The 23,466-nt window shown below is 36.0% G+C and overlaps 1 protein-coding gene across 4 annotated transcripts in view; it reads right to left on the reverse strand.

Moving 5' to 3' along the window:
- Positions 1-23,466, reverse strand: part of LOC111144844 (chondroitin sulfate N-acetylgalactosaminyltransferase 2) — a 42,361-nt gene that overhangs the window by 11,748 nt on the left and 7,147 nt on the right. Inside the window, exons 2-7 of one of the 4 annotated variants that reach the window (XM_022499383.1) lie at positions 14,987-15,918; positions 12,542-12,758; positions 10,650-10,751; positions 7,107-7,285; positions 5,464-5,558; positions 1,619-1,921 (exon numbers count right to left, since the gene is read on the reverse strand). In XM_022499383.1, coding sequence (XP_022355091.1) covers positions 1,919-1,921; positions 5,464-5,558; positions 7,107-7,285; positions 10,650-10,751; positions 12,542-12,758; positions 14,987-15,647 — 1,257 coding nt within the window. In that variant the 5' untranslated portion in view covers positions 15,648-15,918 and the 3' untranslated portion in view covers positions 1,619-1,918. Of the gene's footprint in view, positions 1-1,618; positions 1,922-5,463; positions 5,559-7,106; positions 7,286-8,754; positions 8,914-10,649; positions 10,752-12,541; positions 12,759-14,986; positions 15,919-23,466 lie in introns of those variants that run through there. The other 3 variants (XM_022499382.1, XR_002640437.1, XM_022499385.1) reach the window with 3 other exon arrangements.

A 23,466-nucleotide genomic window follows, 5' to 3' on the forward strand; every position in this document is an offset into this window, starting at 1 on the left:
TTTTAAACTTTATATTTTCCTCTACATTTACATGGCTGTATAATCTACATTTCATGAACATTTTCCTCTTGCTACCTATTCACCATCATATGTACTATAATTCATTATTTTTACAGTTTTGCTGCTTCCAATGTTGTCGATATTATCATATGTATTGCTGCTCTACGGTTCTGTTTTCTCAGGATAGACTCCTGGGAGTGGAGATTACGGGATCAGAGGGATGAACCTGTTTGAAAACTCCTGACCCAGAAAGCTTGTCTGCATTCCTACACCACCAGCATGGATGGAAGAACTCCTACCCCACCAGCCTCGCTTGCATGGCTGTTTTAAAAATTGATTTTACAGCAGCAAAAAAGTATTGCACTGCTGTTTTTATTTATTCTTAGTAAGGCTGGTTATTTAAATATGTTTATTATGAATTACTACCAACTGTCTTTTAGCCTTTTTTTTCTAATGGTGTATTTCCTGTTTACTTTTAATATCAAGGAGATAAAATTACACATTATGGAGAGCAAGCTTTTGTCTTGTTTTAAGTGGGGGAGATTGAAGTTTAGAAAGGGTAACTTGCAAAGGTTACAAAGTGAAACTACAACTTGAAGTGGAAGTATTTAAACTTATTTTTTTGTGTGGAACATCTAGAATGAACCCACATTCAAATCATTCTTCTCCCACATCCTCCCAAACCAGACAAGAATATTAGCATGCTTTTACATTCCTCTTCACCCTCACATATTGACTCCATTTAGCACTGTGTTTATCAAGGAATTTTTTTTATAAATAAGATTTTTATTTTGGAGTAATTTTAGATTTACAGAAAAGTTGCAAAGTAGTAAACAGAGTTCCCGTATACTTCTCACCTAGTTTTAACTTCACCTAAATGTTATTATCTTACATTGTTATTGTGGTACATTATAAAAACAAAGAAACCAACACTAGTACATTACTATTAACTACATTTTATTTATTTATTTATTAAAAGATTTTATTTATTTGTCAGAGAGAGTGAGCATAGGCAGACAGAGAGGCAGGCAGAGAGAAGCAGGCTCCCTGCTGGGCAAGGAGCCCGACATGGGACTCGATCCCAGGATGCTGGGATCATGACCTGAGCCGAAGGCAGCCGCTTAACCAACTGAGCCACCCAGGCGTCCCTATTTATTTATTTTTAAAGATTTTACTTATTTATTTGAGAGAGAGAGAGAGAGAGAGAGAGAGAGAGAGAATGCATGAGGGAGAAGCAGAGGGAGAAGCAGACTTTTGCTGAGCAAGGAGCTGGTTGCAGGACTTGAACCTAGGACTCTGGGATCATGACCTGAGCTGAAGGCAGATGCTTAAATGACTAAGCCACCCAGGCACCCCACTATTAACTACATTTTAGACTTTATTTGGATTCTACAAGTTTTCCTTTAATGTCCTTTTTTCTGTTCCAGGATCCAGTCCAAGGCACCACACTGCATTTATTTGTTATGTCTCCTTGGTCTGGAAACTCGTAATTTCTCAGTCTTCCTTGTTTTTGATGATCTTGACACTTTTTAAAAAATTACCAGTTTTTTGTTTTTTTTTTTTAGTAATACCCACACCCACTCTGAGGCTCAAACTCACAACCCTGAGTTCAACAGTCGCATGCTCTTCCAACTGAGCCAGCTAAGCACCCTTGATCTTGACACTTTCAAGTACTGCTGAGGTATTTTGTGGAATACTCTTCAATTTGGGTTTGGATGAAGTGTTTCTCATGATTAGGTTTCTGGAAGGAAGGCCACAGAAGTGAAATGCCCTTCTTGATTCATCAAATCAGGGGTGCATAACAACACTGGTGATGTTAACCTTCATTACTTGGCTTAAGGTGGTGTCTGCCAGGTTTCTCCACTGAATAGTTCTCTTTCCATACTCAATTCTTTAGAAGTGAGTCACCTAGCTCCACCTACTGGAAAAGAAAGTATCTACATAAGTTATTCAGAATTCTGTAGCAAAGATTTAGCTCTTCTCCCTTATCTACTCCTATCTAATCAGTCTATCCATTGAATTATTATTATTATTATTTATTCACTTGCTAATTTATTTATATCAGTATGTACTCATGGATAGTTATTTTATGCTTGGGGTTGCAATCCAGTACTATGTTATTTATTTTGTTGCTCAAATTGTTCTAACTTTGCCATTGGGAGTTTATTCAGGCTCCTGTATCCCTTTGACATACCCTTATCCTCTTTTTTTTTTTTGAGTACTGCCTTACTTTCTGGAGCTTCAGGCTCCTTGATTTCCTGTCCCAGATCCTAAGATCTGGGAGCTGGGTATGCTGGTTACTCTTGGGGTATTACTGCTTCTAGGTCCTCTCAGGGGACAGGGCTAGGTAATACACATTTGTATGTGTACCCTATGAATTTTAAATCCCCAACTGCTATTCATTTCTTTTTTTATTATGTGTTTCATCAACAACTACTTAAACAAGTTTTACTGGGGTTTTAGTGCTGGTGACTACTGTTTTATTCTCAGGTCTTCTTTCAAACGGGTTCATTTCTCATTCTGCTGAAGAGGTCTGTAAGAAGTAAACCTTGAGTCCTTGAATATTCAACAATATCTATTTTGCCCTCAAATAGGTAAAATATAAATTACAGAATTAAAGTTATTTCTCTCACAACATTCAAGATATTGTTTTATTGTGTTCTAGCACCAATTATCATCAAAAAGAAGTCAAATGCCAATCCAATTCTTAACTCCTTTGCAGACAAGTTCTCAAATGCCAGACTTGTCTTTCCTTAGCTCTTTGAAGTTTTCTTCTATTTCATCCACTGTCTGTTCTCTCTTTTCTCTCCCTTCTGGAGCTCCTATTAACAACTTTGGGAGCTTCTTGAGTGATTCCTCATGTCTCAATTTTTCTCTACATTATCTCTTGGTCTTCATGTGCCCAGGTAACTTGTCTTCTAGTTACAAGCTTGTTTCAACTCTAACTGTTCCAATATTCAGCCCATTTACTGAGTTTTAGATTTTCACAATTTCCAAGTTGACCTTTTTAGCACAAATCCAGTCTTAGTAATTTAATGTTTTCTTTCCCTGAAGACTTATTTACCTTAAAGTTGTTTTCATTCTCTATTCATATTCTCATGTGTTATCTTTTCTGTTTATTAAAATTTGGTGCCTCCCTTTCATAGTGTTGGTTTGGCTACTCTCGGTTAACTGCTACTGTTTTTTGTTTCAAAAATCATTGTTCAGGGGCACCTGGGTGGCTCGTCAGTTAAGCATCCAACTCTTGATCTCAGCTCAGGTCTTGACCTCAGGGTCTTAAGTTCAAGCCCTATGTTGGGCTCCACGCTGGACAATGAGCATACTTAAAGAATAAAAAAATATCATTGTTCAAAAACCCTTGGCTGTCAGCTAAAATTACAGGGGCCTATCTCCAGTAATAGTGGAAGAGGGGCTGAATGTGGTCTTGCAGACAATGTGCCAACAGCAGCTCATTTTCAGAGCCTGGCGCTCCCTATCCATCCTACAACTCAGTATTCCCAAAACCTTACCCTACCTCTCTTTCTCCAGAGACCACATACACTGCCGCAGCCTGTAGTTCAATCCCTGTGATGCCTGTTGCTTAGCACATGCCCAGAGAATATGTACTCCATCATGCTCTGTCTTCCATGAGCTCAGAGGATACAGAGCAGCCCCATCTTGTGTTCTCCTGAACATATTCCAGATTCTTCTTTCTTCTATCAATCCTATGCCAACTATTGCCATCTTATAACAATTTCTCAAAATTTTCTACTAAGGGCACTTCTCTCATTTTCCAAAGCTAATATACTTTTTTCTTTTTAGTAATTCACTTTTACAAAGGATTTAGGGTTTCAGATAAGGCAAATGTGGGCGCTTGGTTTGCCATTTTGATCCCAATTGTTTTTATATTCCCAAGTAATACTGGCCTACAGATAAGGCAGAGGGGTGTGTGTATACAGACACATCAACTGTAGCTAATAGCTATATTGCTATAGCATCAACTGTAGCTAATAGATATATTGCTTACTATATCCAGCCCCTCTGCTAAAGGCAGGACTGGAGTCTGAAGATAATGTTGGCTTCATAAAACTTATTAAGTAGGTCATATGGTATTACTTTAACCTGTTCTTCAAAAGTTTGGAAAAACTCACCAATAAAACATTGTACCTATTCATATGCAGGGTAATTTTTTTGATAACTATTCTAATTTTTTAAGTGGTTCTTAGTCTTTTCAGAGCTTCCATCTCTTTTATATATAAAATGCTAACACAAAATTTGCTTGTGTTAATGGTTTATAAGTTCTCAAATCTTTTATTTAGAATTTTAAAAATTTACCATATAAAATTGATTTCTCTCAGTTGTTTTATTTTCCTTTTTACCCCAAATCTGCCCACTTTGGTTAAGAAATTTTTTTTTGCACATAAAGAATAAGCTACTATATATTAGTCAAACTATTATTTTTGGTTCATTAATTTCTGCCTTATCTTTATTTCTTTTCTCAGAGTTGCTCATTTTTTTAATATCTTAAATTGACTTCTTAGTTCATTTATTTCCATTTTTATTTAATATTAACAATAAGAGATTAGACTAAGTGCAATATAGTATTCTTGACTGGAACCTGAAACATGAAAAGGACATTAGTAGAAAAACTGGTGAAATCCTAATCTACAGTGTAGTTAGTAGTAACTTAGCAATGTTAATTTCTAATTTTGACAAATCTTTCCATAAGATATTATTCTGAGGGAAAACGGGGTGGAGTACAGGAATGCTCTATACTATCTTTCCAACTTTTCTGTAAATTTAAATTATTTCAACATAGTATGTTTACTTAAAGTAAAAAAAACTTATATAGTTTTATCAATAACTGTAAGTTCTGTTATGGGCATTCCCACTCCATGATTTCTTTAGTAATTACCCACAGAATATCATTCCTTCTTACTTTATTTTGTAGTTTTAATTTCTAGTAAATAAGGTTTTTAAAATTAAAACTTATTTTTAGTATTACTGAGAATACACTGGCAGAAGTGATTGTAAAATCTACATATTCTAGAACATTAAGTTTTCTCTGTGGCCTAATTTTCTTTCCCTCTCTAGAATGATATTTGATTCTAAAACAGTAAGTGGAAAATCACCTTATGGGGGGTGGTAAAAGATACTATGAAAAGTGTTTATAATAACTAGAGTTTTGGGGGGCTCCTGGGTGGCTCAGTCAGTTAAATGTCTGCCTTTGGCCCAGGCCATGACCCTTGGCGTCCTGGGATTGAGCCCTGAATTGGGCTCCCTGCTCAGAGGGAGAGCCTGTTTCTCCCTCTCCCTCTGTTGCTCCCCCTGCTTGTACTTAGTCTCCTATAAATAAATAAATAAAATCTTAAAAAAAAAATAACTACAGTTTTTTATCGAAACTTTCTTTTCTACTTGTGAAACAAACATAAAGGAACCTAGCAAGGATCACTGTGGCCTTTCATAACTGACAATGAGTCTTACCAGCTGCTGCTCCACGGGTGGTGGTACATCCTGACTGGCATAAACAATGGCAGGGTTGTAAAGACTGAAAACCACAGGGTAAAACACCTTCTTACCTATAAATTAAAATATACAGTTATATCACACAACAAAGTCATAAAATGAAAGACTGATCAATACCGTGTTATCAATATTTAATACTGCTATTTCTTTGGTCATATATGGTGACTTTATCAATATTGTATTTTGTCAATTTTCAGGCTACTAAACATGATGCTGATTTGATGAACATGATGATTTTATAATGTATCAGTAGCTACAAAATTTATAACCTAAAAGAGACTAAAAAACAGACTAAAGGGTATAACACACATTTACTCCATTTGACTTTGGAGAGATACACAAAAGTTTTCGGTCAGTTATTCAATAGGTGAGCTATTTACTACTCATCATTTCATCTGATTAGCAGTGACAGATGTAGGTTAACCTCTGACAATCACCAAGAACTTAGAAACGTGTTAAATCCATCCTTCAAAATGAATCACAGAAATAGTAAGTCCAAAGAATACTATAAAATCAACAGATTTGTGCACAATAATTAAAATACAGAATTGCATAGAGATTTTGGTAAGATTTGGAAAAGTTAAAAATACCTGATCTAATAGCCTCTGCAGAAAATCTTGCCATTAGCATTCAAATTGATAGCAGTGAAGGGACCTGTGAAGACTAAGGAGCCCTCAACAGAGAAGCCCTTGCTAAGATGGGCCTCAGTTAGACATGATAATATAAAGTGCTCCGTAACCATCAAGTACTTGTGGTAATGTGGCAGCCGTTCTATTACAAAATCCCTACTAGATGCTCATATCACCTTTGTTAAAACTCACTTAGGGATGGAATTTCAATTCCCAAGGAAAATCTATTTCTAGACATTAAAATATTTCTTTTACATTGAGCAAGTATGTTTCCTTCCACTTCCACATTGTGAACTTCATATTGTCTGGTGCAAAAAAAGTAAACCCAACCCTCATTTATTCACTAGGTGCTCAAAGAGTTCCTGACAATGATCCCTAATGAAAATAATTAATAGGCTAATAATTTGCATGATATGAATAGTTCTACACAAAAAGCATTTACTAGGAGTTTTTTTGGCACAGAAAATTTTCTTTTCACATTTAAAATAAGATTTGATTTATAAAAAAATCATTTGCTCATACATTTAAAAAAAATACCTATAACATAAAGCAAAGTACAGTAGATGATCCCCAAATATGTAGTATGGATGCCAAGCACCATCTGTATCTAGGCTTCTTCATGTGTGTGTGTCTCTGTTGGTACCACCTGCCTGAGGTAGAGTACTTCTTTCACACATCTCCATGTTGTCTGCTTGGCTCTTTTTCTGATAAGTGCTGCTTCCTCCTTGTCAATTTTAAGACATTTTCTTTGCTTTTGTTTATTTGTATTCAAATTTTGACAATGGATTTGGCCACAAGAGAACAGGGGTATGAACTTCAGAGGGGCAAATTTTAACTTTTCTACTTAATATTCCAGTTAAAGTATGCCTAATATAACTTTAAGAAAACATAATTAACTTGATCCAAAATATGGGACATGCTGACACTGTTCTCAATTTCTACACTCAACTCGTCTACCAAGATTTTACGCACCTGGCTCAGCATTTAACCGGCAACTGTTAAGGAATTCAGCTGAGAAATATATATCAACATCACAGAAAAACATCAAGACCTCTCCCTTGTCCCAAGCTCGGGCACCCATATTTAGTCCTCGTCCACGATTAAATTCTTCATTCAAGGAGACCAAAGTGTAATTGTGAAAATTAGACTCACTAGAAGGAAAGCATATACAACAAAGGGTAAGTCCCACTTAAAATTTAACAACTCTCTTCTTTCAACAAGACTTACAAAATATGTTTTATACTTCAAGTATTTTTCAATTTTGGTTCTACAGTCATACAGGGAAAGGAAATTATCAGCTTCACATGTATGATCAACATCAGGGACGGATATTCATGAAATGGCCATATCTGAGGCAACATGTTTGTGGTGTGAGCTTAAAAAGTGTTGAGGGATCACTGCTCCTCAGGATCTTAAAAACTTATTGGGGAGATAAGGAATATACACATGGAAAAATGGCCATAATGATTGGTAATAAACAATGCATTCCATATGAATGGTACATTCAAAGGGTGCTCTTGTGTTTTTTGGATCTTTGCTCACATGTCCTCTTATCGGAGGGATTCCCCTCATACCATTTGTGAAGTTGTCCCGACCTCCCTCTCTTTAATCTTTATCCCCCTGCCCAGCTTTGCTTTCCTCAGCAACACCAGACATGTTTGTTTGAGTGTCTCCCCCCACCCACTGGAACATAAACTCCATGAGAGCAGGCATTTTGTTTTGTTCATTATTGTGGATATAGTGTACCTCCTCAAAGAGTAGGAGTTCAATAAATATTTGCTGAATGAATGAATGAACAGCAGTTCTGAGAAAAAAGATTGCTTTTGTCTGAGAGTAGTTAGAGACTAGAGAGGTTAGAAGCAGAATTAAAGTTATGCCTTGATAAAATTCCTGAATTCAGTAGTGAGTTTAAAGGTTATTCCAATTAATTATTCTCAAAGGCAAAGAGGTAAGAAAGTAGAAAGCATTTTAGAGAAAAAAGATTAGACAAATTGGATGAGAACAAAGGGATCCTAAATTGGGAACAATGAGAGAAGACCAGAAAAGGGTCAGACTGAGGAGTAGCTTCTGTGAGAAGTTAAAAGAAGTTGGTCAGTGTCCTTGAGGCAAGGAGTTTTTCTGCCAGGGTAGTTCTCACAGGGAAGTCCCAACACCCACAGCATCAGCCTCCCCCGGGAAAGCAATAGAAATGCAAATTCTTGGGCCCCACCCCAGACCCCTGAATCAAATACTAGGGGTAATGCTGAGCATCTATGTCTCTCTTGGTAAAGTCACACCAGGGGACTCTGATGTTAAAGGTGGAGAACTGCTACGCTAGGATATGGCCAGATCAAAAAGGGTCATTTTAGGAAGATTACTCTTTATAAATGTATAGAATGGGAATGGAGAGATGGAAGCAAAGGCTCAAACAGTTTCCAGAGTGGACTCCATATGCTCCGAATGCCCACACTACCCTTCTCATGGATATCAATCTCTCCCTTCTTTTGGGAAAACTGCTGATTACCGCGTCACACTCCCACCACCAAGTGGAGGAACTAATCATAGAACACCCAAACCACAGTAATTTCCTAGAGGCAGGGACCAGACTCAAGCTGGGCCAATCATAATATCCAAATCCCACCTGGCCATAGTGACTGACTTAAGAGTGGGCAAAACTCCTTCCCTGGGCTTTTCTCAACTGGATCTGGGAGAAAGCTCTTTCCTCTCTGATGGCAAAGCTGAGAAGATGTGAGCCCAAAGCCGCCAACAGCCATATACCTCACATGTGGAAGAAGCCAATCTGCAATAGAATGAAGTCAACATGCAGAGAAAAACAGACAAGAAGACAAGAGAATTTTCATGGTGCTCAAGTCTCTGGTTCCAGTCCCTAAAATATCAAAGCTGTTTTGGTTTTTCTCCCCAAATTTGGCTGTAATAATCCCTTCAGTTTGGAGACTATCCAAGATTCTTCCATTAACACTCCCAGCTTCCTTAAGCAAGTTCAAGATGGGTATCTATCATGTGCCACAGAGGAGTCTTGAGTAATGCAGTGATAGCTTCAGTGGTACCAATGTAAGTGCCTGGCATTTAGTGGGTGACCTGAAAATGGTGAAGAGGGAAGAGAAGGAAAGAAATGAAGGAGGGGGAACCTGAGTTAGGTTGGTAGCAGTAGCAGGGAAAGGACAGGGAAAAGGTCCTGGGCAGGAAGAAAGAACTGACTAGAGGTAAAGAATGAAAGATGCTAGCTCTCAAACATGAAGCCCAGGGGATCATGAAAATGGTCTTAGTCTGAACTGAAAGAGGGCCACCAAGTGAAGCAGCTAGTGTGAAGGGGGAAGAAAAGACAGTATTTGTTTTTTAATACATGTGCTGTGAGAGTCCCTTTGGGGTAGGAACTATAACACTCTCTTCTGTGCTCATCTATTCCAACCACCCCAGTTAAGACTCCCGAGCAGTGTACCTGGAACATAGTCGGTGGGACTCAAGGAATGTTAGTTGAACAATTCGAGAAGAATGGCCAGCCAAATCTGGACTCTTAGGGAATGGCCACAACTAGCAGAAAGGTAAAGAAGCAGGTAAAGGATACAGAGTTGGCTTGGTCTGAAAAGACAATCAACCTAAAATTTTACACTGTAACATATTTACATTTACAAAATATATTCATTTTACAAACATCAGAGGAATATGTTAAGAAGGAAGTACTGGTTAGGCATCAAATGTAAAAAAGTGACCAAAGAGGATGACAGAAAAAAGGCTGAATTTGGCAGTTAGGTCAAAACTTTGGGCCTATAACTTAGAGATGAAAAGGCTGAAAAGCTATAGAATTAATGTCAGAGTATTAAGGAATTACTAATTCATTCATTCAAACCTCTGTGTACCTACTATGTGCCAGGTACTATGTGAGTTGTCTGATTAGAGAACTACTGTTCGGTGAGGTTTAGCTATGAAAGAACAGAAACCTACCAGCAGCTACTGGTACTACAGAGTCAGGTGGTGGTGGCTTAAGGACAGGAGAGACCTAAGCATTATTTGCAGGGCAAGAAGAAGGAACTTGGGAAAATGGAAGGAAAGAAAGGTGAGAAGTGAGAGAAAAGCTTAGGAGATGACATCAAAGTGAAGGGATTAGATTTAGAAAAAGGGGAAGAGTCCAACAGAAGGGAACGAAGAAGTAATAAATGGAGGCAAATAAATAGAAGGTGGCTGGGCCACAGAGTGAGAGGGCTTGGATCATGCCAGGCTGGCTGCCAAGAGGTCAGGGAAGACGAATCATTTAGAGATGCATGAGTGAACTGAGGGGTGAAAGGAGGAACTTACCAGTACCACTACTCATTTGCTCAGCCAACTTTTAAACAGCAGCTATTAAAAATCAACTCATTATGGTGTGAAGTGTGTAAACCTGGCAATTCACAGACCTGTACCCCTGGGGCTAATAATACATTATATGTTTATAAAAAAAAATCAACTCATTAAATATCTGAAATTCTCATTCTTCTAATGTTATGTATCAAGACTTCAATTTGGACATGGCTCACCAACCTTGTGACAGATTCTAGGATAGACTTGACTTTAGATAATCCTTCTTTACCAAAATACACCACTGTGAGATGAATTCTCTTGTCCTGATGAATACACACATCCCTAACAGAATTGAAAAATAAAGTTCATTCAAAAAAATATATAAGGCACTACTCATTCAGAAAGCAATCACATGAAGTTTTAACAAAACAAGTGAGGCATTACTCATTTAGAATGACACTGCATGAAGCTTTAAGTAAATATAAAAGTGGCAATATTGCTGAATTATTAATGACATAATAATATAAGCAAATGCATAACAATATAATCACATGAATACAGTCCTTGAAGGTCTACAGAAGTTGCTTTATTCCAAAATTTTGAAACTTTTGCTTTGGTATTGCCTTTAGAAGCAAATTACAAGCTACTCAAGGAAAGAAGTCTAAAAACCAAATAAATAAATATTCAAGTTGTTAGTCAAGAGTTATTTTGTCCTCAGACTGGTTAATTCCAGAAATTATACCTCTCATCAAGGAATAAGTATCTGCCATGGCTGAGATTACTTACTGTAAAGAATAATGTAGCATCTGAAAGCAATTCCAAGAAAAGCAGTAAAAAATATTTTAGGAAATCAGATCTCAGGTGAGCAATTTCAAATAGGCAAAACTCATTTGGAAGCATGATTTCTAGATATTCTGCTACAGAGCAGCATTAACTTTTATTTATTTATTTTTTTTTAAACTTTTTTTTTTTTTAATATTTATTTATTTGACAGACAGAGATCACAAGTAGGCAGACAGGCAGGAAGAGAGAGAGGGGGAAGCAGGCTCCCCACTGAGCAGAGAGCCTGATGTGGGGCTAGATCCCAGGACCCTGAGATCATGACCCGAGCCGAAGGCAGAGGCTTAACCCACTGAGCTACCCAGGCGCCCCAAACATTAACTTTTAAATCCAATGATTTCAATATGAGAATAAGGATTGGGATTATAAAGCATTAAAACTAGCATATTAAAATATTAAAAACATGGCAATTGTTAAACAAAAAGGCAAAACTTTCCTCACACAGCTACCCTGATACATACTTGTTAACATTTTAACATGTCAGCATTTAAAAATATCCAAATTTAATGACAAAAAAGGAAAAAAATTATTTTAAAAATTATTATAGTCTCTGCTTCTCAAGATGGAATAACTCTCATTTTTAGTTAAATGTTTGTATTTCTAAAATTATTTCAATGTTAAAATTCCAATTGTTCTTAGGGAATTTTCTGGAGAAAAAGCAATGACCCGTCCTGTATGTTCACTGGGAAAGCAATTATGAGCATAAAGGTTTGTCAAAAGACATGTAACCCGTACCCTTAAAATATGTGGGTTTTATTGTATGTAAATTGTGCCTCAATAAGTTATTTTTAAAAATTCAACTCATCCTAAAATGAACTCACACACAATTATAAAGTTCGTCAAATATAGTTTCTAATAGTTGTCACTCTCAATTTACTTCAAAATTCAAATTGCCAGGGAAGCCTAAGTGGCTCAGTTGGTTAAACAGTTGGTTAAGCAGCTGCCTTCAGCTCAGGTCATAATCCCAGCGTCCTGGGATCGAGTCCCACATCGGATTCCTTGCTTAGCAGGGAGCCTGCTTCTCCCTCTGCCACTGCCTGCCACTCTGTCTGCCTGTGCTCACTCTCTCTGACAAATAAATAAAATCTTAAAAAAAAATTCAAATTGCCAATAACACAATATATTATACATGCTTTAAAAAAAAAGAGTATCAAAAACTAAGATTCCCCAAAGCCTATAAAATTACTCTGGAATTCTAAGTAATCACACTCAGTGAAGATAAATTAAGCAAATCTGCATGAAATGTGATTTTTTAGAAGTGCTTAGCCAAATCATTAAGCCCTGAGAGTTACCTGAAGTTCTGCATAAACTGCGCAAATGCTTCAGTTCTTTCAGCAAGTGGCACAATGATATTAATAATTGATCTAGTAATGTCAATCATCTCGCTCTTCACTTTCATGAGAGGTCCAAAAGGGCGGAAGAGGGTCACATGCCTATATTCCATAAGGTCTGCTTTCTTAAAAAAGAGTTCATACTGTGTGCCCTTATCTCTCTCGGTGCGATAATAACCTAAAGGAAAGAGTTAGGGACAAAGATGTCTCCATGTCAAAGTTTATAAATTCAATGTGAATATTGATTTTACTCAAAGATCAAAAGTACAAAACCAGACATGTAGTGTTTTTAATCATTTTGTGAAAATAATTATCCCTTTTGTACAGTTGAAAACAATTATTTCTTTAAAAGGAGAGGTTACAAAAAATGTTCACTCCTCTATTATTAGTCAATTCATAAATATGTTCCAAATCACAATTATTCCTTTTTACATATGACTTTTTTAGTAGTAGAGCCTATCAACACAGTAATCATATGATGAAAATAAATTACTTCTACCAATACTAAATTCTAGACCTGAGAGTCAAAACTTCTATTGCTTGGTTCAGTTCAACTAAAATGAATGGAGTGCCTTCATGTCACTCATTGGTGGTATAAAGAGGGCTATACAGTCCTGGTTTTGAGGAACAGTCAGTCTAGTGAGGGAGACAGAAAAATAAGGAAATAAAAACAATACAGTGATACATATTTCACTCTACAAACACACACACACACACACACACACACACATACACACTCACTCTCTCTCTCTCTCTCTGAAGAGAGTGAAGTCAGACAAAGAAAAATTAGTACAGATTTAAACATGGTGATTTGAGGTAACTTCAGGAGAAAAGTTTGGAAGTCTCCTGGGCAATCTATTTTTAAATGTACATTCAGGAGAGAGGGAAGACCTATAGATGCGTGAGTCAGTCAATATCTGGGAATAAAATAATGAACGAGATAGACCAATCCACTCTCTCCTGAGGCTGACAACAGCTTAAGAGAACTACAAATCAGGAAATGGGCAACATCATATACTATGACAAGTACTATGAGAGGGGACACAGGTAGAGGTTATAAGAGAATATAGGAAGTACTGTTATCTTAAGACTTGCAGGTTAGAGATGACTTCTAAGTGAAGTGATATCTAAGCTAAAGTCTGGAAAAGGAATAGGACTTACTGAATAATGAGTATTTTTTATTTTTGCCAGGGGGGTAGCAGAGTGGAAGAAAAGTGGGGGACAAAATTATGTTCCATGCAGAGAAAAATCCTGTCAGTGAAAGAATCAAAAGAGAGTTATAAGATAAGCAGAAGCTGTAGAATATAAAACTGACATGGCTTCCTTCCTTTATTAAGGCAGATGTGAAGACATTTTATACTTTAGTGAGTTATTTCCTTAGCAGCTTTCAGTTCTGCTATAAGCTACAAATATGGTAAAAAGACAAAAAGCTGAATTTGACAAAAAATTCCAAGAGTTTTGACAGAAACAGCCCATTCAAAATTGCACTAAGTGACAACAAAAAAAAGAAGTGACTACAATGAAAAGACAGCTGAAGTACCACGGAAAGCACAATGCCCTTCCTGATGGCCTCCAAAGGTCTTAAGGTGCTACTACACTGTAGTATAGCAAGTACTATCCATGATGATTCAAGCCCAAAGAAATTACATGTGGTATACTGTTCATAAAATCAAGCAAAGAGAACTTTCAAGACAGATTTATATCCAAAATGGTTTTAAGTTTGTCACTAAATATCTGGCAGGAGATATTAAGATGGAGATGGGTGGGGATCTGTATTTCTATTTATACCAATCAGCAAATATCTTAAGTTTACAGAAGTGTTCCTCAACTTTTGAGTCATACTTCATCTTGATATGTATACATTCCATGCCCTTTCTGCAGTCTGTATTAGGAAAACAGGTTATTTCTTTACTTTTTCAAATACCAAATTTGCTTTTCAAAACTATATATGCCCCCTTGATGTTCTGACATGTGGTTCTCCTCCCCCTAAAATACAGAATCACCATCAATCTACTAAATTAGGGTTTTTTTCCTTCCTTTATCAAATGGTTTTCAAATCACGAACCTTAGTTCATATATTTTGAAAAATACAAAAAGGGAACATCAAGACCAGATAAGAATGCAAAAACATACATGTAGAAATACATGTATAGCCCTAAGAGCCCTTCAACTTGAGCCCTGTATAGTATATTCTTCTATATAAACTTAGATTTATTCTATTTCCCTGTCCTCTATTTTATTATGGTCACATTATAACTTTTTTTTAAAAAGCCACTTCAAATTCAATATTTGAGTAAAAACTCAAATATTTTAATACTGTAAATAATGACTGACTTATAATACCAGCATAGAGTAATAGAATTGTCATACTAACATAATTATGGATCAACATATTTTTCACATTACCTTCTATGAAGTCATTTTCATTAAATACCATTTTCTCTCCAAGGGGACCATCTTCATCTTCCTGTTCATCATCTTCATCAGGATTATTAATGACCTCCAAGCCAGCTTCAATGACTTCTACCAATTCATCTCGCTTGTCTTTTCTAACTGGCTTTTCCTCAGGATGGCGAGTGAGACCCATTTCCAACTGGAATACTTTCATTAAGGTAAAACTTTCAAAGGGAATGACTCCATACTCACTAGGTAATTTGGCTCCTATGCTAACTTCAGCTTTGTCAATTTGGGAATGAAGAAATTCTAAAAGATCACTAGGTGTTTGTTCCTTGTTGCCTTGATAGCCTATGCCATTAGCCCCCACACTTTTTCTCTCTTGCAGTGATCTCATCTTCTCACTCATTTCTTGCAATTCTTGTTTTAATTGGGCAATTTGACGTTTTAGACTGGTAGCCCTGGTTTGATAATGTTCTTCTTGCTCCTGTAGGAGGGCTTGATAATACTCTTTACCATAATTTTCCCCAACAACACCAGGAAGAGGTGCATTTCCATCAGTTTGGGGGGCACATTCCAGGAGGTACAAAAATAATACCAAACTGCAGAGTAAAGCGAGACCCAAGAGTAGCCAGTGGGTCCGGGTCTGAAGAATCAATCCTCTTCTAGGCATTCTTATTAATGTGGACTTGCCTAACAAGATAAGTTCTTTGGTTGTTCATACCTTTGCAAAAAGTTATCAAAAATTAACAAAATCAGAATTTCCATTAAAGGTAACAAAATGAACTCTGTTATAGCTTAAAAAATTTCTTCCTTCAGCAGTGAAGACTACTTGCAGAAATGAGAAATAGTGCATACTTCCTGTATTGTTATCATGATATCCAGAATAATGAAATCTTATCTATAGAATCAGATAAAATTCCATAATATGGGTGGTGATTTTCCTGAAAAAAACAGATAGAGTCGATCAGAGTTGATCAGAATCTTTTTTTTTTTAATTTTATTTATTTATTTGACAGACAGAGATCAAAAGTAGGCAGAGAGGCAGGCAGAGAGAGAGGAGGAAGCAGGCTCCCTGCCAAGCAGAGAGCCCGATGCGGGCTTGATCCCAGGACCCTGTGATCATGACCTGAGCCGAAGGTAGAGGCTTTAACCCACTGAGCCACCCAGGCACCCCAGAATCTTATTTCTTTAAGTGTATCAAATTGTTGGTAGTTTCGATAAACTTAGTGATGTGACTACTCTGTGTAGAACACCATGAGAAGTGCTAATACAATGTAGAATATTCAGTAAATGCTCGAAGAAAATATTAAGAGAAATATCTTATAAAACACTAAAATCCCACATTTAATACTTTTAACCACAATGTCTACACAACCATAACCTCCTGAATGAATCAAAGAAGCATTTAAATTATGTTTAGCATACTTTGTTACAGAGATATTACTGTTTCTAATTATTTGAAAATTTTAACATTTATAACTCTTTATTAACACAATATTTAGATTAATATGCCATTTCCCGCCTAGTGTATATCACTATTTGGGAACTGAGTTTCCATAAATTGTTTTTTTTATATTGATAATGGCTTATTAGGGACAGATATTTTCTTGAGTTTATTCAATTCAAGCATTCTATTTCATTAATTTCTATGGCTGAACCCAACCAATAAAAGAGCCTTAAAATTAAGTATGTGTGTTAGGGGAGAGACAATTCCAAAAGGTCACAGACATCTGGAAAACACATTAAGAAACATTTTTACATCCAAAGTCCTCCCATAGATTATTTGAGCATTAGATCACCTAATTCTTTCCACTGTATTACACAGCACCAGATTTCCTACAAGTCTGGAAAGGTTTAGAGTCTATTTAAAGAAAAAACAAGACCATTTTAATGTTTATCTACTGGGAAAAAAATTAAAAAACCATTTAAAATAAATGTAAAATCACACACTACTGTTCATACTATAACCAGTTGTGTGAGCTCTTCCATATTTCTTTTTAAACTAAGAATCCTTAATTTTATGAGTAGAGAATGTTAAATTTAGGAGACAGGAGGCCTCCACTGCAGAGAGAACTTTCATCCTAACAACGTATTTGTCAAGGATGTGTGATACTCCAGCGGGATTTTTTTTTTTTTTTTTTTAAGATTTTACTTATTTATTTGACAGAGAGATCACAAGCAGGCAGAGAGGCAGGCAGAGAGAGAGGAGGAAGCAGGCTCCCCTAGAGAGCAGAGAGCCTGATGCGGGGCTCGATCCCAGGACTCTGAGATCATGACCTGAGCCGAAGGCAGCGGCTTAACCCACTGAGCCACCCAGGCGCCCCTCCAGCGGGATTTTAATAGAGATGGTTTCTACCAGTGCAGCAGAACTTATGGGAACTTATGGGGGAACATCAGTCCTAGTCACCTTCTCAGTGATTAGGAAAGCCTTAATGCCTTTTCTTTTTCCTTTTTTTTCCTTGTGGCACATATCTGTATAAAAATGCAGGATAGATTCAAACTTCTTATAGCTAGTAGACCAAATAATGGACTTAAGTACCCTTAACCACTTATTACTTTCAATAAACAAATGATAACCAAGTATCATGAAAATTTTAATCTACTACAAAGAAGTTTTAATATGATGCCATTTGTTTTATGATTGTAAAGCTTGTTTTAAGTGATGCAGAAAAAAATAGGAAAAAATTTTGGTATAAAGAGAAGTATCTAATTAAAAAATAAGAATGCAAAGTTAATATTAGTCCTAGGACTTTACCACGTCTCAAAACCATAATTCTTAGCATAAAAAATAACTTGAGTATCATCATTTGAAAGCTAAAACTCAGAGGTATCTCCTTTAACTATTTTAAGTTCTTACTAGCCTGCTTGTTAGGGGAAAAAAAGACTAAAACTGAAAATGCAGAGTCATAATCTTGTAGAAATTATTAATAAATTATACATATTTGACTAGGTTCCAGGTAGTTTTGCTGTAAGCATATTTGTGACAAGCATTTTCACTGCATAGCTGATAGGCCATAAGGCAATCCTGTAGAAGACTAAAAAATAACTGGCTGACAGTTTGGTTTCACTGCTCCATTGACACAGTACTCCTGTTTTTATATTATATAAATCTCAGCCCTCATAATGATCTATACAGTGGCAGAGTTTTGAACCCACATTTCCTATAGAACTTTGGAATGTTTATCAATGGACACCTGGTAATATGCCAAGAACAAACAACAGTGTAGAAGGCTTTCACAATACAATAGGAAGCTCAGTTACAAATATATATTCTAGTATTTGGAAATTGATGCCTCTTTAATGAAAGAAACAACTTTCATGAAAAAAGAAAGTGCGATGCTGAACAAGGGCATGAATCAATAAGCAAAAAAAAAAAGTACTACACTATGAGCAAAAGACTATGAACACAAGTGTTTAGGTACAATCCACAAAATAAAATCAGTTATTTATATAATATTGCCATGAATCTACAAACATTTTAAAATATTCTGTATTTTACAATAGTCTTTTAAATTTTGTTCTTCATTTTTCATGTTTCATATGTCCTTTTTAATAAATGTCCCTTCTTTTTCATGATTTTGATTTATGGCCAATTAGCTATGCAGGTAAATGCTTATGGTAAAGGTGCTAATTGCAAAAATAACTATACTATACTCAAACTATTTTGAAATGAAACTTGAAAAAGAACTAACAGTATGTTAGTTCTAAGTATCTAAGTATCTTAGAGGTACTTAGTATCTAAGTATCTAAGAGGTACTTAGTATCATCTAAGTACCTCTACCTTTTATTAATATGGTACTTCATGGTTTTTTTTTTTCATTATATAGACAATATATTTTAAACTGTGAGATATGATCCATTTAATGGGTCACTAAATACAGGATTACTTTTCAATGAAAAAGACCAGGAAATATCAGTGTACACCACATATAATAAGTTTTGTATTGCAATTATATATATATGTATATGTATGAGATCTCTACATAAAATGTATTTATAAGAGAGCTGTGGTCTAAAAATCCTGAAGAATCCTGGTTTATAAAGTATTTTTACATATTTTCTATGTCATCTTTTTAAAATGATGTGGATATTAACTTCATTTTGGATAGGAACAATAAGCTAAAAAAAATGAAAGGTGTAAGTAAGGTTCTATAACTATTGAGTGGTATTATTAAAGCTGAGTTCTTCATTTTCCCCTCCCTTAAGCAAAATACAGGTTTTGCAATACTTTACATGCTTATCTTACAGTTATATCTTTTACAGTTGAATATTACCCACTGAAACAAAAGAAAAGTTGCTGTAATTACTTTAGAATATAAATGTTATTTGCATACCTCTGTGGTTGTTAAAAATAAAAGGTATCAATTATAGTCTTTTTTTTTAACAATACAATTTTTATGAAATTAATTGTAAACCACAAACACAATTTTTTTTTCAGGGAGGCAGACCATGCTTATTTTCTTTACCGTCTGCCATCAATAGCAATTAAAGTCTTATTTGCCTAGTTCTTGAAGGGAACTCTTTAGCCAAATCCTAGAAGACTAGATTATAACAGTTCTAAATACATTAACATGTTGGAGAAAACATCAATTTTTCAGCTGTTACACCTTGACTGTTGTCATTCTATGTAATGTGTTCATATCATAAATAAGATTCACTTGTAACCCAGAGTTAATCTCAAGCACCTTTCTATGCACAAACAGCAAATAGTTAAGTGGTGTGAGGAGAGAATGAGATAACTGTGGAGATGGGAAAATGAGCTATTAAAGATATAGAACACAAAATCATAGATCTCAGAGTTGAAAGAAACCCTAGGAGCCATTAATTATTTTTTTAAGATTTTATTTATTTGACAGACAGAGATCTCAAGTAGGCAGAGAGGCAGGTAGAGAGAGAGGAGGAAGCAGGCTCCCCACTGAGCAGAGAGCCCAATGCAGGGCTTGATCCCAGGACCCCCGGACCATGACCTGAGCCAAAGGCAGACGCTTTAGCCCACTGAGCCACACAGGTGCCCCAGGAGCCATTAATTTTCTTACTCTTTAAGACAGACTAAAGAGACTTCCTCTTATAGCCTAGATAGAACAACAGGGACCAGACTTACCCCTGTACTTAAAACAATAAAAAAACCAACCAATAAAATCCAAAATCTGCCCCTCCCAATATAAAACAATGGTTTTCAAGATACTGAACATTAGGTAATAAACTACAGTGATCCTTGGTAGAAACAAGAAACAAATGATTGCCCAGCTTACTGCCTTAGTTTCTAGGCCATATCACAGGGAGTCCCCTCCTAAGTAGAGCCCAGGTGACTTGTTGAGTTGATGAGATGAAGCTGGCAGTCTGAGGAGATCAAGGCAGCTAGGTTGAAAGGGTACAGTACCAGAAGAGAGAGCCACATAGAGAGAGAGAACAAAGATCTGAAGAGCACACCCTTTAGGTACTGAGCAGAGCACTGACAAGTGCAGGCATATAAAGAAACTAACTAAAGCTTAAAAAAAAAAAAATTAGAAGACACAGAACTCAGCATTCATAAAGGGCCAGGAATAATGTGCATGTTCCCACCAGATAGACTGGAAAACCTCAAATTCATGGGGCATTGGGTACAGTACTCAAAAAGGTCTTGCCTCAGTAATGGGAAAAAATTAACTCTAGACTAAACATGGCTCTGGTCTTGCCTAACAAATCTTAAAAGCAAGACCTGAAAGGATCAAATTGTTTTCAAGTTAACTGCACAAGAAGCCTCAAAATATTTACAGGAATATAAAAATATCTAGCACCCAGCAAAATAAAATTCACAATGTCTGACATCTAAACAAAAATGATCAGGCATACAAAGAAAAATAAAAACAGAACCTATAATGAGAATCATCAATGACTGAAACTGATCTAGAGCTGACACAGATGCTAGAATTCATAGAAAAGGACATTAAAATTGTTATAAGTGTTTTTAAATAGATACTCATGTTAAAAAAACTAAGCAGAGACACAGATAACATAAAAAACTGAACTTCAGATGAAAACTTCAATGTCTGAGATGAAAAATACATTGAATGGGATTAATAGATAAGACATTTCAGAATAAAATATTAATGAATTGAAGACATTGCAATAGAAATTATGCAAAACAGAGAAGGAAAAAAGAATGAAAAACATGAATAGAACATGTAGAAAGCTGTTTGACAGCTTCAAACAGTCTAATACATATGTAATTAGAGTCTCTAAAGAAGGGAGAGGGGACAAGGAGAAGTATTTAAAGACATAAGTCTGAAAACTTTCCAAATTTATAAAAAGAAGCTCAATGAATACCAAATACAAATGTCATAAAGAAAACTAAAATGAGGGGCACCTGGGTGGCTCAGTGGGTTAAAGCCTCTGCCTTCGGCTCAAGTCACGATCCCAGGGTCCTGGGATTGAGCCCTGAATTGGGCTGCCTGCTAACGGGGTGCCTACTTCTCCCTCTCCCACTCCCCCTGCTTGTGTTCCCTCCCTCTCTTTGTCAAATAAATAAATAAAATCTTAAAAAAAAACCACAAAAGAACAAGGAAAAATAATTCTTGGGGCGTTGGGAGGCTTGGCTGGTTAAGTGTCAGACTCCTGATTTTGGCTCAGGTCATGATCTTGGGGTTATGGGACAGAGCCCCATATTGGGCTCTGTGCTCAGCAGGGAGTCTGCTTGAGATTTTCTTTCTCTCCCTCTCCCTCTGACTGCCCTCCCCCCCGCAATTGTGCGCATGCGCTCTCAAATAAATAAATAAATCTTAAAAGGAAAATAATTCTTTAGACTTTAAGAAGCTAAAAGAATTCATCACCATCAGACCTGCACTGTAAATTCCTTAGGCAGAAGTAAAATGATACCAGATGGAAACAGGAATCTACACAAAGCAATGAAGAAACCAGAAATGTTAACAATATGGATAATGATAAATTTTCAAATTATTTAAATCCCTTTCAACTGGAGACACAAACCACTGAAAGTGACTCAAGACAAAACAGTAAATACAAGTAGACCTATGTTGAGACTAAATTAATAATCAAAAACTACCCACAAAAAAAAAAATCCAGGCCCACATGTGTTCACTAGTGGATTCTACCAAGCATTTATAAGAATTAATAGCAATTCTTCACAAACTCTTTCAAAAAATAGACATACTTCCCAACTCATTCTGAGACCAGTATTACTTTGATATCGAAACCAGATAAAGACACTGAAACTATAGATGAATATTCCTTAATGATACAGACACAAAAATCCTCAACAAAATATTAGTACAATGAATCCATCAACACATAAAAAAGTATAATACAACATGGCCAAGTGAGATTTATCCAAGAAATGCAAGATTGGTGTACCATCTAAAAATCAATTAATTTGGGGTGCCTGGGTGGTTCAGTTGGTTAAGTGTCTGACTTCAGCTCAGGCTGAAATCTCAAAGTCCTGGGATAGAGGCCCACATTGGGCTCCACACTCAGTGGGAGTCTATTTATCCCTGTTCTTCTCCCTCTGCCCCTCCTCCCACATGTGCCCCCCAATAACTAACTAACTAAATACATAAAAATAGTGTGGTACTAGTATAGGAATAGACATACAGATCAATAGAATTTAGGGTCCAGAAATAAGTCTTCACATTAAATCAACTAATTTCCACAAGGCAGAAAGGTAATCCAATGGAGAATGAATAGTCTTTTCAATAAATGGTGCTAGGACAACCAGATACTTACATGCAAAAGAATGAAACTGGAATTCTACCTCTCCCTCTATTAAAAAATTAACTCAAAGTAGGTCAAAGATCTAAATGTATGAGTTAAAAATATAAAGCTCTTAGAAAACATAAGTGTAAATCTCTGTGGTTTTCAATTGGGCAATGATTTGTTAGATATGACACCAAAAGACCAAAGACAAGATAAATAAATTGGACTTCATTAAAATTAAAAACTTTAGTCCTACAAAGGATATCCTCAGTAAAGTGAAAAGACAACTACAGAAGGGGGAAAATATATGTAAATCATCTGTCTGATAGGGACCTGTGTCTAGAATATATAAAGAACGCTTACAACTCAATACTTAAAGGGATAAATAACCCAATGGGCAAAAGATCTGATTAGACATTTCTTTAAAAAGATTAAGAATGGCCTGTAAGCGCATGCAATATGGCTCAACATCGATAGCCAATATAGAAACGCAAATCAAAACTACAAGGAGATACTACACATTCACTAGGATAGAATTCAAAATGGATCACAGATCTAAATGAAAAACCTAAAACTATGAAAATAGAAGCAAGCACAGGAGAAAATCTTCGTGACCTTAAGTCAGGCAAAAACTTCTTTGATGTAACAGTAACAGCATAACTGATAAAATGGACTTCATTAAAATTTGTTAACTTGTGGTCTTTGAAATACACTTTTAAGAGAATGAATAGGTAAGTTACAGACCAGGAGAAAATAGGTGCAAAGCATATCTCATAAAGGACTTGTATTCAGACTAAACT

This window comes from Enhydra lutris, unplaced genomic scaffold (assembly GCF_002288905.1).
Source record: "Enhydra lutris kenyoni isolate GAN:26980312 unplaced genomic scaffold, ASM228890v2 scaffoldscaffold12, whole genome shotgun sequence".
Taxonomy (NCBI): Eukaryota; Metazoa; Chordata; class Mammalia; order Carnivora; family Mustelidae; genus Enhydra; species Enhydra lutris.